This window comes from Gossypium hirsutum, chromosome A05 (genome assembly GCF_007990345.1).
Source record: "Gossypium hirsutum isolate 1008001.06 chromosome A05, Gossypium_hirsutum_v2.1, whole genome shotgun sequence".
Lineage (NCBI taxonomy): Eukaryota > Viridiplantae > Streptophyta > Magnoliopsida > Malvales > Malvaceae > Gossypium > Gossypium hirsutum.
In genome coordinates, this window is record NC_053428.1 from 25,922,180 (window position 1) to 25,938,833 (window position 16,654).

General features: G+C 34.0%; 1 protein-coding gene across 2 annotated transcripts; it reads right to left on the reverse strand.

Annotated features, from left to right (window-relative positions):
* Nucleotides 1–10,019: 10,019 nt before the first annotated feature.
* On the reverse strand, nt 10,020–11,553 carry LOC121229534 (early nodulin-20). Of its 2 annotated transcripts, none has more exons than XM_041114134.1 (4): nt 11,203–11,553; nt 10,988–11,103; nt 10,483–10,887; nt 10,020–10,323 (listed from the first exon to the last, which is right to left on the reverse strand). In XM_041114134.1, exons 1-4 carry the CDS (start codon nt 11,336–11,338, stop codon nt 10,252–10,254), a joined length of 729 nt encoding a protein of 242 aa, XP_040970068.1. In that variant the 5' UTR covers nt 11,339–11,553; the 3' UTR covers nt 10,020–10,251. The 2 variants fall into 2 exon arrangements, with proteins under 2 accessions (XP_040970068.1, XP_040970067.1); XM_041114133.1 differs by having other exon boundaries at nt 10,020–10,347; nt 11,203–11,507.
* Between the last annotated feature and the right edge of the window lie 5,101 nt (nt 11,554–16,654).

The window sequence follows — 16,654 nt, forward strand, 5'->3', positions numbered from 1 at the left end:
GTTCCTTCTTCTCAATCAACTTTGGTTTCCATACCTTCTTCTCAATACTCTCCACCTTAGGTATCTCTTCAAGTTCCTTCTTCTCAACTAACTTTGATTTTGGTACTTTTTCCTGAACCCTCTCCTCCTTGGGTGCCTCATTAGGTTTCTTCTTCTTAACCAAATTTGGTTTTGGTACCTTTTCCTCATCGGTCTCCACCTTGGGTACCTCCTTAGGCTCCTTCTCAACCAAATTTGGTTTTGATTCCTTTTCCTCAACACTCTCCCCCTTGGGTGCATCTTTAGGTTCCTTCTTCTCAATCAACTTCGGTTTTGGTAATTTCTTCTCAACACCCTCCACCTTGGGTATCTCTTCAGGTTCCTTTTTCTCAACCAACTTTGATTTTGGTACTTTTTTCTCAACAATCTCCCCCTTGGGTACCTCTTCAGGAACCAACTTTGATTTTGGTACTTTTTTCTCAACAGTCTCCACCTTGGGTACCTCTTCAGGTTCCTTCTTCTCAACCAACTTTGGTTTTGATACCTTTTCTTCAACACTCACCCCCTTGGATGCGTCCTTAGTTTCCTCCTCCTCGATTGACTTCGGTTTTGAAACCTTCTTCTCACCACTCTCCACCTTGGGTATCACTTCAAGTTCCTTCTTCTCGACCAACTTTGGTTTTGGTACCTTTTCCTCAACACTCTCCCCCTTCGATGCGTCTTTAGGTTCTTTCTTCTCGATCGAATTTTGTTTTGGTACCTTCTTCTCAACACTCTTCACCTTGTGTACCTCTTCAGGTTTTTTCTTCTCAACCAACTTTAGTTTTGCTACTTTTTCCTCAACATTCTCCTCTTGGGATTTCTCTTCAGGTTTCTCCACCTTGGGTACCTCCTTCTCAACCAACTTTGGTTTTGGTACCTTTTCCTCAACAATCTCCACCTTGGGTGTGTCTTCAGGTTCCTTTTTCTCGATCAACTTTGGTTTTGGTGCCTTCTTCTCAACACTCTCCACCTTGGGTACCTCTTCAAGTTTTTTCTTTTCAACCAACTTTGCTGCTTTTTCCTCAACACTCTCCCCCTTGGGTGCCTCTTCAAGTTTCTTCTTCTCTACCAACTTTGGTTCTGGTACCTTTTCCTCAACACTCTCCACCTTGGGTACCTCTTCAGGTTCCTTCTTCTCAACCAAATTTTGTTCTGGTACCTTTTCCCCAACACTCTCCACCTTGCGTACCTCTTCAGGTTCCTTCTCAACCAACTTTGATTTTGGTACCTTTTCCTCAACATTGTTCCCCTTACGTACTTCTTCAGATTCCTTCTTATCAACCAACTTTGATTTTGGTACCTTTTCCTGAACACTCTCCACCTTGGGTACCTCTTTTGGTTCCTTCTTCTCAGCCGACTTTGGTTTTGGTACCTGTTCCTCAATAGTCTCCTCCTTGGGTACCTCTTTAGGTTCATTGGTTTCAGTTTTAACCAACTTTGGTTTTGGCACCTTTTCCTTAACACTCTCCTCTTTGAGCATCTGTTCAGTTTCCTTATTTTTGACCAGCTTTGGTTTTGGCACCTTTTGCTCAACGTTTCCCTTCTTGGGTACCTTTTCAGGTTTCTTCTTTTCAGCCAACTTCAGTTTTGGTACCGTCTCAGCTTCAGCTTCAGCTTCAACCAACTTTGTTTTTGGCACCTTTTGCTCAGCACTTTCCTCCTTGGGTACCTCTTCATGTTTCTTGTTTTCAGCCAACATCAGTTTAGGTACCTTCTCTGCTTCAGCTTCAGCATGGACCAACTTTGGTTTTGGGACCTCTTGCTCAACACTTTCCACCTTGGGTACCTCTTCAGATTTCTTCGTTTCAGCCAACATCAGTTTTGGTACCTTCTCAGCTTCAGCTTTGACCAACTTTGGTTTTGGCAACTTTTGCTCAAAGGTTTCCTCCTTGGTTACCTCTTCAGGTTTCTTCTTTTCAAGCAATATCAATTTTGGTACCTTCTCAGCTTCAGCTTCGACCAACTTTGGTTTTGGCACCTTTTGCTCAACACTTTCCTCCTTGGCTACCTCTTCAAGTTTCTTCTTTGCAGCCATCATCTGTTTTGGTACCTTCTCAGGTTCAGCCTTCTTTTCGACCAACTTTGGTTTGGGCATCTTTTGCTGAACGCTTTCCTCGGTTACCTCTTTAGGATTCTTCTTTTCAGACAACATCAGTTTTGGTACTTTCTCAGCTTCAGCATCGACCAACTTTGGTTTTGGCACCTTTTGCTCAACACTTTTCTCCTTGGGTACCTCTTTAGGTTTCTTCTTTTCCGCCAACATCAGTTTTGGTACCTTCTCAGCTTCAGCTTTGACCAACTTTGGTTTTGGCAACTTTTGCTCAACGCTTTCCTCCTTGGGTAACTCTTCAGGTTTCTTCTTTTCAACCACTATCAATTGCGGTACCTTCTCTTCTTCAGCTTCGACCAACTGTGGTTTTGGTACCTTTTGCTCAACACTTTCCTCCTTGGGTACCTCCTCAAGTTTCTTCAGTTCAGCCATCATCTGTTTTGGTACCTTCTCAGCCTCAGCTTCCTTTTCGACCAACTTTGGTTTGGGCACCTTTTGCTCAATGCTGTCGTCCTTGGTTACCTCTTCAGGTTTCTTCTTTTCAGCCAACGTCAGTTTTGGTACCTTCTCAGCTTCAGCTTCAGCATCGACCAGCTTTGGTTTTGGGCCCTTTTGCTCAACGTTTTCCTCCATCTGTACCTCTTCATGTTTCTTCTTTTCAGCCAATTTCAGTTTTGGTACCTTCTCATCTTCAGCTGCAACTTCAGCCTCCTTTTCGATCAACTTCTGTTTTCGCACCTTTTGCTCAACGCTTTCCTCCTTGGTTACCTCTTCAGGTTTCTTCTTTTCTGCCAACATCAGTTTTGGTACTTTCTCGGTTTCAGCTTCTACCAACTTTAGTTTTGGCGCCTTTTGCTCAACGCTTTCCTCCATCTGTTCCTCTTCATGTTTCTTCTTTTCAGCTAATTTCAGTTTTGGTACCTTCTCATCTTCAGCTGCAACTTCAGCCTCCTTTTCGACCAACTTCTGTTTTGTTACCTTTTGCTCAACGCTTTCCTCCTTGGTTACCTCTTCAGGTTTCTTCTTTTCAGCCAACTTCAGTTTTGGTACCTTCTCAGCTTCATCTTCGACCAACTTTTGTTTTGGCACATTTTTCTCAACACTTTCCTCCTTGGGCTGCTCATCAAGTTTCTTCTTTTCAGCCAAAATCAGTTTTGATACCTTCTCAGCTTCAGCCTCCTTTACTACTAACTTTGGTTTTGGCACCTTTTGCTCAATGCTTTTCTCCTTGGTTACATCTTCAGGTTTCTTCTTTTCAGCCAATGTCAGTTTTGGTACCTTCTCAGCTTCAGCTTCAGCATCGACCAGCTTTGGTTTTGGCCCCTTTTGCTCAACGCTTACCTCTTCAGGTTTCTTCTTTTCAGCCAACTTTAGTTTTGGTACCTTCTCGGCTTCAGCTTCAGTCTCCTTTTCGACCAACTTTGGTTTTGGCACCATTTGCTCAACACTTTCCTCCTTGGGTACCTCTTCAGGTTTCTTTGTTTCAGCCAACTTCTGTTTTGGTACATTCTCAGCTTCAGCTTCAGCTTCAGCTTCGGTCTCCTTTTCGACCAATTTTGGTTTTGGCACCTTTTGCTCAATACTTTCCTCCATGGGTACCTCTTCAGGTTTCTTCTTTTCGACCAACTTCAGTTTTGGTACCTTCTTAGCTTCAGCTTCAGCTTCAGTTTGAATCTCCTTTCCGACCAACTTTGGTGTTGGCACCATTTCCTCCTTGGGTACCTCTTCAGGTTTCTTTTTTTCCATGACCTTCAGTTTTATTACATTCTCAGCTTCAGCTTCAACCTCCTTTTCGACCAACTTTGGTTTTGGCACCATTTGCTCAACACTTTCCTCTCTGTGTACCTCTTCAGGTTTATTCTTTTCAGCAAACTTCAGTTTTGGTACATTCTCGGCTTCAGCTTCAGCCTCAGCCTCCTTTACGACCAACTCTGGTTTTGGTACCTTTTGCTGAACACTTTCCTCCTTGGATACCTCATCAGGTTTCTTCTTTTCGGCCAACTTCAGTTTTGGTACATTCTCAGCTTTAGCTTCAGCTCCAGCCTCCTTTTCAACCAACTTTGGTTTTGGTACCATTTGCTCTACACGTTCCTCAGGTACCTCTTCCAGTTTCTTCTTTTCAGCAAACTTCAGTTTTGGTAAATTCTCAGCTTCAGCTTTAGCCTCAGCCTCCTTTTCGACCAACTTTGGTTTCGGCACCTTTTGCTCAACACTTTCCTCCATGGATACCTCTTGAGGTTTCTTCTTTTCGACCAACTTCAGTTTTTGTACCTTCTCAGTTTCAGTTTCAGTTTCCTTTTCAACTAGATTTGGTTTTGGCACCATTTGCTTGATACTTTCCTCCCTGGGCACCTCTTTAGGTTTCTTCTTTTCGGCCAAGTTCAGTTTTGGTACATTCTCAGCTTCAGCCTCCTTTTTGACCAACTTTGGTTTTGGCACCATTTTGTCTATACTTTTCTCCTTGGGTACCTCTTCAGGTTTCCTCTTTTCAGCAAAGTTCAGTTTTGGTAAATTTTCTGCTTCAGCCTCCTTTTCAGCCATGTTTGGTTTTGTCACCTTTTGCTCAACACTTTCCTCCGTGGGCACATCTTCAGGTTTCTTATTTTCGGCCAACTTCAGTTCTGGTACCTTCTCAGCTTCAGTCTCCTTTTGAGCCATCTTTGGTTCTGGCACCATTTGCTCAACACTTTTCTCCTCGGTACCTTCAGTTTCTTTTCAGCAACTTCAGTTTGGTATTCGTTCAGCTTCATCCTCCTTTTGGACCAGCTTTTGCACCTTTTGCTTAACACTTTCCTCCTTGGGTACCTCTTCAGGTTTCTTCTTTTCAGCCAACTTCAGTTTCAGTACCTCCTCAGCTTCAGTCTCCTTTTCAACTGGCTTTGGTTTTGGCACCATTTGCTCAACACTTTTCTCCTTGGGTACCTCTTCGGGTTTCTTCTCTTCTGCCAACTTCAGTTTTGATACCTTTGCAGCTTCAGCTTCAGCTTCAGCTGCAGTTTTGGCATCCTTTTTGACCCATTGTTCCTTTGCAGGTTCCTTCTTCTCACCCAATTCTATGTTTGGGAGCTGTTCATCTTCCTCGGGCTGCTCTTCATTAATCATCTTAGGCTCTTGTTCTTCTTCTGGTTCTTGTTCTTGCTCTTGGTCTGGTTCTGATTCTTCGTTCTGTTCCTCAATGACAACACCACTGATTCCTTTAAACTTTTTTTTCATGATGATTCTCAACGTTGATTCTTGTTCATTATACTTGGCTTTGATTCTTTCCAAATCCACAGCATCAGGTATACTAAAAACCTTTCTGAAAGCCTTTATATCAACCTGCTTCTTGCACATAATCCACCCTATCAACACCATCTCCTGGACAGGCTTCTCCCCACTTATGGCAATCCGGTTCCCATCTTTATTTATTTCAATGAAGATGTCCTGTCTTCTGAAACCTGCATTAGAGTTCCAAAATCTTCATTGAGATCACACACCACCAAGATAAACCAACATTTGTAAGAAACTGAAAAAGGAAAGGAGGGGTGGGGTGGGCCATCATTACCTTTGAGATGAGCAATGAGGATAAACATTTGGTCGGTTTCTGTATACATGAAAACAGGACCAAATGGATGTTTGGAAATGCGAAGATCAGATGTTGAAGTGATATCATCTCTGGTACGGGTAATCTTAAGTCCTACTTCAAGCTCCATGCTTCTACCTTTGGTTATTGATTAAATTATAGGAAGCTGAATAAAGTAATGGGGGCATTGTGAATAGGGAATTGAAGAGAAAGCAATGGCGGTGTGTGTGTGTGTCTGTGTGTCTTATAAGAGTAAAGGATAGATTCATTGCTTCCCTCTAGCATCTTTGTGAAGCAGCCAAAAGTTGGTTGCTTGTTTATTAATTTTCTCTTGGTGGAAATTTAAATGGTTATTTTATTTTTCCATTTAAAGAAATGTACGATTTAGTGAAATAAAGGGGTCATATTTCATAGTAAAGTCAACCCCTTAATTTAAACATATGCCCAAATAAGTAATAACATTTAATTTTATACACACTATATGTTAACCTGTCACAATATAAAATATATATTGGTAAGGAGATATAGTTAATTTAATTAAAAATATTTTCTTAAATAACTTACGCGCTCCCATTAGAAGAGAAATCCTCGGTGATGATCTGCCCAAATAGGATATCACTTTTTGTCACCACGCAAAGAGATCATATTTTTTTATTCAATTAAGTATAAATTAAAAAGTAAAAATAAATAATCCATTTTAAAAACATTTTAATTTGACTCTTCTTACATTTCTATTTTTGTTTTCAACTTTCGTATCTATTTGTTATTTGTTAACACCACTAAAACTTTTAGAGGGTTAAAGTGCAAATTTGTCATTCAACTCTTATGTGATTGAAATTTACTACAAAGTTTTAATTTTTATTAAATTTTGCCGCTAACTTTGGTTTTTTAATTAAATTTTACTACTCAATATTAATTTTGATGGTTTGAAAATATAATTTAATAAATGTATTCTTTCAAACATTTTATTTTGATAGTTAACAGTTTTAATAAATAAAATTAGAATTTCTATTTAACGAAATAAAAACTTGATAAATAAAAATAAATACATCATAAAAGAAAACTTTTAAGTTTATTTTTATAAAATAACCGGTTTTAATTAATTTTTATAGTATATTAATTAAAGTAAAATATAAAAATTATTATTAAATTTTATCTTCAAATTATTTTAAATTAAATTTGAATAGAAAAATTCAATAAAATTTTTTAACTTTAGTGGCAAAATGCAATCAAATAAAAATAAAGTAACAAAATTAATAAAGAATTATAGTGGTAAAATTACCTTTTTTTTACAAAGACAATGGAAAATACCATTCAAAATGAAGTATAGTGGCAATTTTTAATTTTCGTTTAAATTATAATGGTAAATTTGCATGTCGAAACTATTTTTTTGAAAACGGGAAATCAACTTTGAAAACGAAAAGTTGGGAGTCGCCACCAATCGTTTTTAATAGGGTGTGATTGGATCACCTCAAAACACGGTCGTTTTTAATAAATAAATAAATTTTTCAAAACGACAATTTTGGTCTGCGAAAATAGAAAACCGGTTCGGGAGTCAGTTACGTACGAGGAAGGATTAGCACCCTCAACACGGCCAAAATTGTTACTTGATTGATTATTTAGTGTCTTAATGTCAAAAATTAAAGATTTGGACAGAGTTCAAAATGCGATCCTCATTTTATTGGCTTTTAAAACATTTAGGTAAGTCAAATGTGTATTAAAGACCATCTCACCTCAAGGTAAAACATTACATCCAGTACGTTAGGACACAACATTTTTGACCCTCAATTGTGAGCTTGCCTTTAAAACGTGGGTTTTAGCCTTAAGAGAATATTCGAATATTCAAAACAAACAAAGAAAAGCGAAGCCCAGTACGTTAGGGCACGATTCTTCGAATTCTTTAAATACCGAACATTACCTTTATTTTGAAAATTTTTGAGAGTGAACTGGTAAGAGGATATTCGAATATTCAAGACAAACAAAGAAAGCGAAACTCAGTACGCTAGGGCATGATTCTTCGAATTCTTTAAATACTAAACATTGCCTTTATTTTGAAAAATTTTGAGAGAAGATCAATGGATAAATGAATTAAGGACATAGATTTTTTTAAAAATGATGATAATAGACAACATGAAAATAATAATATGAGAATAATGCTAACCATATATAAATAATCAAAAATAATAATAATAGTAATTAATAGAAATAATTAATAAAACAACAGTAATAATAAATACAATAATGTAATAAACATTGTGCTAATAGTATTAATAATAATATTAAAAACATGATGATAATAACAAAAATATGTTGACGATAACATTAAATATGGGGATAATAGTAAAAAAAAATTAGAATAACAATGTTAAATTAGTAATAGTGAGAAATAGTAAATAATAATAATTTGATATAAAAATGGTAACCGATAATAAACAATGGTATAAAAAAATAATATAATAAGTCTATGTATAATAGAAATTTATATTTAAAATAATTAACTTCGCTTAAAATATATATATTTACATAATAAATATATAATAATATGAAACATAACTCAAATTAATTAAATTAATAGAAAATAATAATAAAAACAAATATAAAAATAATGAGAATAAAGCTCAAATTAATTAATTTAACAGTAAAATAACAAAAATAAAAAAGGGGTTAAATTGAATTAAAAATGAAACTTTTGGGCCAAATAAAAAAGGAAATAAAATCAGAGGTAAACTCCCTCTCTTTTCCCTTCTTTCGTTTGTGTAAAGAAAAAATGTGAATGCTAAAGTAAATAAAATTGAATAATATAAAAAGTTACCTTAAAAATCTGATTTGTATTATCTTTGATTTCGTATGTGTATTCTCTAAAAAATTCCTCAAAAAATACTCTAAAAATCCTCTCCAAAATCCCCCCATACAATAGTTTTTCCCTGGCTTTTATAGCCAAATTTTACAACTTATAACAAGTAGGGTGATGGAGGTAGTGGGGGTGATGGAGGTAGTGGACGGTTTAGTAGGGTGTGGGGGTGATAGAGGTAGTGGATGGTTTAGTAGGGTGATGGAGTTAGTGGTCGGTTTAGTGGAGTGTTTAATTTGGGCTGGTTTGATTGGGCCCGGGCAGAAATTTGGTCCTACATTGCATATTAGCCCATTTTAAAATTAAAATTATTGGTGTGATATTATAATAGACTTGAATTTGATAGAAAATTTTTAACAATTTAGTAATAATACTTGCATTTTTAAGTATGAAAGGTGGAGAGATTAAATTCAAAGAAATAAAAATAAATAGATTAAATTCTAAATGTACGAAAAATATAATAATTTAGAATATATTTTAACCTTTTAACTTACTTTTAAACCCTCCATAGTCCATTCCTATCAAATTTGTAATTACCCATTCTGAGCGATATTTAATTTTCTTATGGCATAAATTAAAAATACATATAATATAATAAATTAAAACGTGAAAAGCGATAAACCCAATTGGAGTCCAAAAGCCCAAGCCCAACCAATATTTTAAACAAAACTATTTTTCTTTTACTTAAATCTCTTTTTTAATCCTAATATTTTTATTCAAACCCTCTTAAATTTTAAGTAAATTTTTGAATTTAACCGAGCAATCCAACCGTGAATAAATCTACTTTCAACTCTTATTACAAGTTTTTTTTTTGCACTTTACAAATAAATTGATAATAAATTTAAATATAAATTTATTATTTTTATTAAATTAGGGCACACCTATATATGTGAAAAAATATATAATGTTAAATAATATTTAAATATTGATATCGACGGATATTTAATATTCAATTTCCGCATCACTCCGTCCTCGTCCCTAAGGGCGAAAGAAGAAGCAGGAAGGGGTTTTACTCTTCTAAAATAAAAAAAAAAAATCGCAAAACTTTAAACTCAAAAATTATAAAATATTAAGTTAATATATAGTTAAATTATAATTTTCACTCTTAAATATTAAAATTTTGATTAAATTTTTTTAAAAATAATAAAAATATAAATCAATATAAAATAAAATATATTTTACCACTCATAATAATATATTAATCTCGGCCTCTAAAAATGTTTCTTACTTTACCCCTTATATAATATGTTATTGACAATTGGGCAGCAGTGCATAAAAAATTAAATTTCATCCCACCCCCACAAGTTTGGTTTAAATAAAGGGAAAAGGAAAAAGAAAAAGCTGATGCATGATCACCTGGGATTTTAAATTAAATCTTGTGGAAGATGAAAAGGTCGGGAAAGTGTGACATGTTAATTTTTATATTCATATCGTATTTATAATTGTATGTCTTCTTTAAGATGTTATATATTTATATATTAATATGTTTTTCCTTTGTTTTTTCATCTAAGAAATACGTATTAAAATAGTGAAAGTTGAAAAAGGAAAGCAAATTGCATGACAATGATTCCAAAGTAGGGCCTAGACTGGACTATGGCATGTATAGCAATCGGCATGCCATGGCATTGCCTTTCACCTTACAACACCATACTATATATTCTAATCTAACCTAACCATGCACCTTAAACCTACTCACCCTCTAAATCACTCAATTTTACTCAAAATGTTCCTTAATGTACAACAAAATTTCATACCCATTCTCTCTTTTTACAGCACTAGTAGAAATGCCACACAAAATACAGTCATTGGAGCTGGTGCCGCCATGAATCCTTCCGCCGCCTGCAACCACCCAACCCAATGGAGCTATATATAAATATCAAATATAAGAGGCTGAGTTTAAATCCTAACAATCACTCCTCCGTTTAATAGTTAGTCACATTTTTTATTGACTATGGTAGGCATTTAAGGAACTCTGCATTGAGAGAGATAAAGTGGTACCTGTCCTCCATGATCAGAGGTGGGCAAAGGTCGAATACTTGCAGAATCAACTTCACCAGTCGGCAATGGAACTGCAGGGTTGCTGTTGATAAAAGGGATGCCACCACCTTTACCCGGCACTAGACTCGGTACTGTTACTGGCGAGGTAGCACTTGGTGCCGGTGAAACCGCCGCCTGGCGAGGCCTGAATGGCCATGGATATACTGGAGAAGACGACACAATCGGTCCACCAGAAGTTGGTGCCGGAGCCGCTGCCGGAGGTAAGTCCGGTGAAGGGGTGGTTGTTGCATTTCTTGGAGGTAGCGCGGGAGATGCTTTAACGGAGAGCTTTTGAGAGCTTTGGCATGTTTTGAGAGAGCCATTGTTGAAAGCAAAGTAGAAGAATCCAGTACGAGATGGGTGCCACTGCGCCACAAACATGACACCCCCCCCAAAACTTGATTAAAACATATAATTTAACCTTGAAAGAAACCACTATGGGTGATGGATACAGGGAGTTGCATACCGTGTAGGAGGTGGAGTTGGATTTAGTGAGGAGCGTAGCTTGGGTGAAATTGCAGATATTAAAGGCATTTTTGTTCTGGAAAATGTAGAGATTGTAGTGATACTTGTGTTTGAAAACTGAGAAAAAAAAAACAATGGAATAATGTTAGTAAAAATCAGCATATTAAACTTGTTGGTGGCAAGTTCATTTTGAAGTGTAAAATATAAAAGACTCACTTATTGAATCTCCCACATGGACAACGGGATTGTTCCACTCTGAAGCACCGTCTACCACAATGGTTGCAGACTGAGAGGCTAAGAAGAAAGGGAAGAGAAGAGAAATGAGGAAGATTAGAATGGATAAGATCTTCATCTACGCTTCAACTTTGCTTTAGGTTGTAAAGGAGGAAATGGGGTTTATAGCCATTGAACTTGGCTTTTATTTGGCCATTGCTTTTAGCCCCTTGGAGCGACAAAAGAAAAAGAGACTTCTTGAAAAATGTGTGGGGAAAGAGGAGGGAGGGAAACAATGTCAGATGTATTTGGCTTTTTCATAGGGAAGAGTTTGAATGGGTGACAGGCATGGAAATATCGGATGCTGTGTGGGTTTTCGCTAGGCTTAATATACTAATTATTTCTTATAATATATCTCATTTTATACTTAAATAAAAAAATATTTATTTTATAGTTGTTGGAAATTGGAATATACATATTTATGATTGAAAACTCTAAAACTAATATTTGACTGTAATTATGAAAAAAATTAAATAAGAAATAAGAATGAATTTATATAATAGCAACTCAATTTATTAGTCAAAAAGAAAAGGTGGCATGATTTTGTTGGTGCAGAAAAACTGAACCTCTTTTTGATATAAAAGGAAAGATGCAAAAATAAACAAGTAGATTGGAATTTGTGAGGTAAAAATGATGGGGAATATTATTATAAAATGATTAGTTCAGTGATTATCTTTCTTCAACTTTTAATTTTATTTATATTTTGCAAGGGGGGATCTTGCTGGATTGCTTTCTTCAATGAAATCTTTCCCTTTGCTTTTCACCCATTTAGGGTTTTAATTAATGTAGGGAAAGTGATGCTCATGAGAAGAGAGGAATCCAAATCTGGAAACAACTCTCCTCTTTATTTAATTTGTATTAAAGTGGAGGGGGGACGATAGCAAATTTACTTTCTTTACCAAATTCAAACCTCCTATTTTTCCTCATTCAACCCTTAAACCCAATACCAATTAATTCTAAACCCTAATTATATTGCATGTATTTCCCATGTTTTAATGGTGAAATCCATTACATTATTGATTTTTAGTTTAATTATTTATTCAATATTATTTAAATAAACTATTAAAATGTATAAAGTAGTTTGATCATCGTCTTTAATTTTTTTATCAATTCATAAATAACTTGATTTATATATAATTTTATATTACTAATTGAATCAGTCGATTTTCAGTTTAATGAGTTGGTTTGATCTAATCTTAATATTAACATATACAACTTGCTCAGCGTAAAATAAAATAGTAAAAAAAATTATTACCAAAATTGTTTAATCAAGATATTCAAATAAGGAGACTTCAAATAATTGATGTGGTTATTAATTGAACCAACCCATCTAAATTTTAAAATCGACTTTTTAGGAAAAAGAAATTAGTTGAATCAAAATAACTTTAGTTAATTTGATAGGTTCTCTATTAATCCAAGTTTACAACATTTTCACCTTTACTTTTAATGTACAAATTTTTACTTCATCTTAAAATACCATAACAAATCAAAATAAAAGGAAACAAATGTCAAAATAAAAATAAAAAATCAAATAAAGAGTAAAACAATATAAAAATATATTATCAAAACCACATAATATTAGTAATTTTGGTTAAACGAATAATTCAATTAATTAAATTAAACAAAAAAAAATCTTTTTATCACCCATAAAAATATAATCAGTAGCTAATCAACGTGATTCAATTGAAAAATTCGGTTTTAACCCAAGTTTTAACAATACCTCTATTTGTAGGGCTATTGTTTACGTGTCAAATTAACTATACACTTAATTAAAAACTAGATTATGCCTCTGGAAAAAAAAACATTTCATGTGGAAATTTTCTTTCTAAAATTTATTAAACAATAAGTATAGGTGAAACGATAAAAAAAAATTGTTATGATCTTTGTTTATTTATTTTAATATTATTTTAAAATATGAAATGATAAAAGTATCATCATAATTATATTAGTTATCATTGAAAAAGTAAGGTTTAATGATAAATTTAGCCACTAATGTTTGTATGTTTTCTCAAAATGGCCTTAATTGTATTTTTGAGTCTTTTTTTGCCATAAATCTTTGTTCATTTTTTCAATCTGCTTTTTTCTAACAGATTTAATGGAAGTACGTTAAAAAAGTTAATGAGAATGATGTGAAATATTTTTAATGAGATGTAATTTATTAGTTAGATAACTCAATAAGATAATTACATGTGGAAGATAATAGAATATATAAATAATATATTAAATTAAAAAACCAACTATTAATTTAATGAAAATAAACGTAATTATTTAAAAAAATTAACTCAGTAGAAAAACTTCTCAATAAACAAATATATAAAAGATTGAAACCTTTTGAAAGAAAAGAAAATTTGAAACCTTAAATTTATTCATTAAATCTATTAGAAAAAGCAGACGGTAAGAAAAAAAGAACAAAGGTTGATGGCTGAAAAATACTCAAAAATACAATTATGGTCTTTTTGACAAAACATGCAAATGTTAGTGGCCAAATTTATCATTAAGCCTAAAAGTAAAGCTTTATTAATCTTTTCTCAATTTAGTTGGTACCCAATTCAAACAAAAATTTTAGGGTTAAATCATTATTTGGGGCTTGAACTTGGCAACTTTTTCCACATTAAGGCTTGAATTTTTTTTTGTCTAAGTTGAACTTGACAATTTTTCCCATTGAGGCTTAAGCTTAACAACTTTTCCCATATTAAGACCTAAACTATTTTTAATCGAAGTCAAGCCTTGAATTTGACAATTATTTTTATATTAGGACATGAGCTTGGTAATTGTCCCCACATTTGGGGCTTGAACTATAGGCTTTTCAAGGACTAACTTGGATAAAAAAAAGTTTAAGTCTCAATGTAAGAAAATTTAATAAGTTCAGGGCCTAACTTGAACAAAAAAATTCAAACCCCAATATAAAACAATTATCAAATTTGAATGAATCCAAAATTTTATAATGAATATAGATATATGACAGCCTACAAAAAAGGAAGAAACAATTTCATTTCAAGTGACCTTATAAGATATATTATATTTAAATGTATAATAATATTCTCCTTCATCCATCCATCTCACGCAGAGTTGCAGATCCGAGTGTGACATCCAGTATGCATGAGACAAATTATATTGTTCCTTGCTTGTATTAATTAATCGGGTATGGTCCAATTTCTGTTATCATGGACAAATTAGATAGATATTTTGTACTCCAACTATATAACATAGCAGCCACATTTCAGGTTTCTTCGTCTTTTATCTGTTTCTTTCCTTCTTTTTTTTTTGTTTGTTTGTTTGTTTTCGTGTGTATCAAAATTATGGAGTAAGCAAAAGGAGACAGTGTTAGTTTCCCCGAGATATAGCAACTGTAAGGTGGACATGTGTCTGCTAATGTTGGAATTGAGAAATGAGAAAAAGCAATGGTAAAACTGATTAAAAAAATGCACGTAAGAAAACGACAAGTGAAAGCAGCCTTAACTTTAGTACAAATTGTGACTTTGGAAGTGGCCCAAACCCAACCTATGTTTCGTTAAAAGAACCAAAATCACTACAAGACAGGGATTACATGACAAACTAACCGTGACAAAAAGCACCATAAAGATAATTACAATACAGCAGAAACATATAAAATCATTAAATACGTATAAAGTATTACTACCGATTGACATGTCCATGGAAATATTTCTTAAGTTCGATCATGAAAACAGAGGCACAAGGAAAAAAAAATTAATGAGAAAATTCGGCAAACACTCGGTAGGCACAAAAGAGAAGAAAACTTGTTTGTATTTATTTCACAATGTTCCACTTTTTGTAGGGTACATTTAAAACTGAAACAGCTAAAAAACAATCAATAAAATAGAAACTAATCAACTAGCTAAATGGAAAGAAATTTCACTTAAGTAATAACTAACATATTACATAATCTTGAAATAATAGAAAAATCTAGGACTTAGGGTGAGTTTGGATGGGCGGTGCGTTTAGCTGCGGTTAGTGTAAAAACAGCAGTGGCAGTGAGATTAGATACTGTAGCGATACTGTAGTGTGAGACAAAAAGTAAGTTAAACGCATCGCACCACAGTCAATCGCCCATCCAAACGAAGCCAACCATCTCTCCCTTAAATTGGAAGTTCACAAATTATCAATTTAAATATCATACATAGTGCAAAGTACTCCAATCAACTAACTTGACTTTTGAAACGCAGACAGTTTCAAAGGCTTAATCAGAATGTCAGCTATTTGATCTTCACTCTTACAATAGATAAGATCAATAACTCATTTTGTAAGATCCTTTAAGAAGTGAAATTGCACATCTATGTATTCAAATCTCCTATGAAGGATAGGATTCTCGGATAGCTTAATTACTAATCCATTATCACAATAAATAGAGGTAGACCTTTCCTGCTCGAAGCAGATTTATGCAAGAATCTCTCGCAACCAAATTGTTTGGCAAGCACATGCCACAACAATTACAAATTTAGCTTTAGTTGTTGACATCGTTACAATTTATTGCTTTTTTGAAGACTATGAGATTGATGTTGTCTCCATTATGAATACAGATCCAAATGTACTTTTTCAATCATCTAGATCCCCAGCATAATCATTGTCTATGAATTCAACATACTTGATTTTTCACCCTTCTTGTAGAATAACTCATATTTAACAATACTTTACAAGTATCTAGGATTTCTTTTTGCAGCAAAAAGATATATTTCTTTAAGATTTTCCATGTATCTACTGAATTTACTCACAACATGCATAATGTCTAGCCTCGTGGTAGTCAAGTACATCAAGTTTCCTACAATTTGCTTATAAACAGTGTTCTCAACTATCTTTTCTTCAAGATCTTTGAAAAGCTTCAACCCTACATCTATGGGAGTGCTAGCAAGATTACAATTCTTCATTTGAAACCTATTAAGGACTTCTCACACATACTTTTATTGAGAAATAAATATGCCACCTGCAAATTGAGTCACTTCCATACCAAGAAAGTAGTATTAATTCAAGATCACTCATATCAAACTCCTTAATTATGAACTTCTTAAACCAATCAAATATAGCCTTGTCATTACCCGTGTAAATTACATCATCTACATAAAGACAAACCATGAGCACTTTCCCATTATCCTTCGATTTTATAAAGAGAGTGTGTTCGTAAGGACATTTTTAAAAATCTATCTTCAAGAAATAGGCTTTAATTTTGATCATATCAAGCTCAAGGGGCTTGTTTTAAGTCATATAATGCATTTTCTAATTTATATACTTTATACTCATGTCTAACTTTATCATAATCAGGAGGTTGATCAATAAAAATCTGCTCCTTTATGTCTCCATGTAAGAAAGCTGATTTGACATCTAGTTAGAAGATTGGCCATGAATGTTAAGTTGCTAATGCAATCACCATTTTGATTGCATT

What these genes read in the sequence shown, in the direction of transcription:
- LOC121229534 (XM_041114133.1), bottom strand. Translation starts at nt 11,338, where the DNA reads ATGAAGATCTTATCCATTCTAATCTTCCTCATTTCTCTTCTCTTCCCT. An exon ending in CCATGTGGGAGATTCAATAA is followed by an intron (nt 11,104 to 11,202) that starts GTGAGTCTTTTA and finishes TTTTTTTCTCAG; the next exon opens with TTTTCAAACACAAGTATCAC. An exon ending in CCAACTCCACCTCCTACACG is followed by an intron (nt 10,888 to 10,987) that starts GTATGCAACTCC and finishes TTTGTGGCGCAG; the next exon opens with TGGCACCCATCTCGTACTGG.